The sequence below is a fragment of the Fulmarus glacialis genome, unplaced genomic scaffold, assembly GCF_000690835.1.
Source record: "Fulmarus glacialis isolate BGI_N327 unplaced genomic scaffold, ASM69083v1 scaffold34665, whole genome shotgun sequence".
NCBI classification, from domain to species: Eukaryota; Metazoa; Chordata; class Aves; order Procellariiformes; family Procellariidae; genus Fulmarus; species Fulmarus glacialis.
The window spans coordinates 1-2164 of record NW_009214209.1 but is presented as its reverse complement, the minus strand read 5'-3'; the positions used below and the strand labels follow the sequence as shown (position 1 = coordinate 2164).

Here is a 2164-nt window from a genome sequence, read left to right as displayed (position 1 = left end):
CGGCACGGCACCGGGCCCTGCTGCCATCTAGCGGCTCCGGGTCGGCTCCGGGCAGGGGCCCCCCACGAGCCCCCCAGAGCTGACGCCAGACCACGGAAAGGGACAGCTCTCGTGTCACCACTCCCTGAAACCCAGGCACAAACCTGTGTCCACCCCCGGGCAGCCCAGCAGGCCCGGCTGCTGTGAGGAAGCTCCCTATGGGCAGCACGGAGCAGGGACTCGTCTCCAGAGCAGGTCTGGAGATCTCAGCCAGGATATAGGTGACATTTACCTTAATTACTCCAGGGCTTTTACAAGGGCTTCATTAGCTTCTACTTTAATCTGAGCTTCTGCTTTAGCTGCTTCATCGGATGGTGCGGGCCCCCCTTTTGAAACCGCCTTCTCCAGGTTTGATTTTGCAGTCTGAACATGAGAGCACAAGGAATGTGTCATCAAGAGACCACCGCAGGACAGGCGACTTGTCCTACAGCCCTTGAGTCACTCCTCTCCCACCCCTCCCTTCACTGCAGTTCTTGGCCCCGTGGACGGGGCCCCACAGACCCGCTTACACGGCTGCGTTGGCAGCAGACGCCTTATCAAGAGGCCCTGCTGGGGAAAAGCTGTTCCTGAGACTAAGAGGGGTGGGAAGGGGCAAGATCAGCATCTGTCTGAGGGGAGGGAAGTGGCCTGGAGAAGGGTTAACGACTGCGTGGCTTCCTCTCCCCACAGCCTGTGGAGAGTTCACTGAGGAGGAGCTCCGAGCCTTTGATCCCGATCAGTGGGCGACGGGGAAGCTCGGGGTGAAGGCACAGCCCCTGGTTTGGCCATGCTTTCCGCAGCCACAGGAAGCTCCTGAGACAACCACCCCACACGAGAGAAGCAGGGAGCAAATCCCCCTCCACGAGGGAGCCCGGCTGCCAGGGCCTGCCCGGGGGAGGCAGGGCGCAGCCCGGCCCACGGGGACTGGGATACTCACAGCCAGATCCAGCATGTCCATCGTCACCGCCTCCTCCGCCAGCACCTGCACGGTGGAGTCCGCGTGGACGGTGACAGAGCCGCTGCTCACTGCAAAGGCACCATAGCGGGGGCAGGGTCAGGCAGCGCAGGCAGGGCTGCCAGATGGGCCTCGTTTGGGGGTCCACACACAGGACAGCACTGACAAGCTCATCCCCGGAACCTCCACGATCCCTTTGCCGAAACAAAACCTCGCCACCCTCCCGTAACATTTCCCAACTCGTTTCCTACCAAAAGGGAAGCTAAAGCAGGGAATGCTCCCAGAGAGTCTGAGCAGAACCAAGAAAACCTGACCCCAGGCCACAGCCTCGCACTGAGCCCCATCTTCCAGGGCAGATCCCCGGCCCCGCAGGGCAGCCTTCAGCAGCCCCTGGGAAGCCGGGAAAGCAGAAATCCCTGGAAGTGCACCAGAACACACCTTGATCGGCCGTGAGAAAACGTCCCCCCGATGCACACTTTCCTTCCTCCCGAGCTCCGCCTACTTCACTCACCGAAGTACTTGGTGGCTGTGCCATCCTCAGCATAGACCGTCACAACTCCCGGTTTGAGGACCTGCAGGGTGGGGACGTGAGAGGCCAGGATACCGAAGGAACCGGTCAGCGTGGGCACGTCCACCTGCTTCACGTTGGCGCCATTGTAAAACACCTGGACAGGGAAAGCAGAGCAGATGGAAACAGTCTGTCACACCAGGAACAGAGAAGAAGGAGAGAGGTGGCTCCCCCAACTCTAGAGAGCTGAGGGATGCGGTGGGCAGCCTGCTCCCACCCCGAGGGAGCAGCCCTGCTCCCAGCGGCTGGCAGGCCGCAGGGCTTAACACACAGCAAGGTGTGACCAGGACAGCCTGAACCTTCACAGGGTGGGAGTGGGACCAGACTCTGGAGGAGGGGTCCTGGCAAATGGAGTGGGAAAGCGCTCCGAGCCTCCCGAGAGGTGTGGTGGTGGCTGTGGCAGGGAGGCGGCACATGGAGACATGAAGTCGGGAGTGGGCGAGAGGCGAAGGGTGCAGCTGGGAGAAGCCTGAGAAGAGCGTAGGGAGACCTTGACGCCAACCGTCACCGCTCTGATGGGAGTCAGCGATGCAGCCTCCCTGCGAGCGTCCCACACAGCTCTGCCAATGCAGCACAAATCCTGCCTTGCAACACCGCAGCCCTGTCCCGAGCGCCCTGCCAGC

The 2164-nt window shown here is 61.8% G+C and overlaps 1 protein-coding gene across 1 annotated transcript; it reads right to left on the bottom strand.

Annotated features, from left to right (window-relative positions):
* Window positions 1–276: 276 nt before the first annotated feature.
* Window positions 277–1638, bottom strand: ATP5D (ATP synthase, H+ transporting, mitochondrial F1 complex, delta subunit; the record flags this gene model as incomplete). The annotated part of the gene is made up of 3 exons (XM_009578480.1): window positions 277–402; window positions 956–1044; window positions 1485–1638. Coding segments are annotated over 3 exons (369 nt in total), but the record flags the coding sequence as incomplete, so codon positions are not given.
* Window positions 1639–2164: the final 526 nt, after the last annotated feature.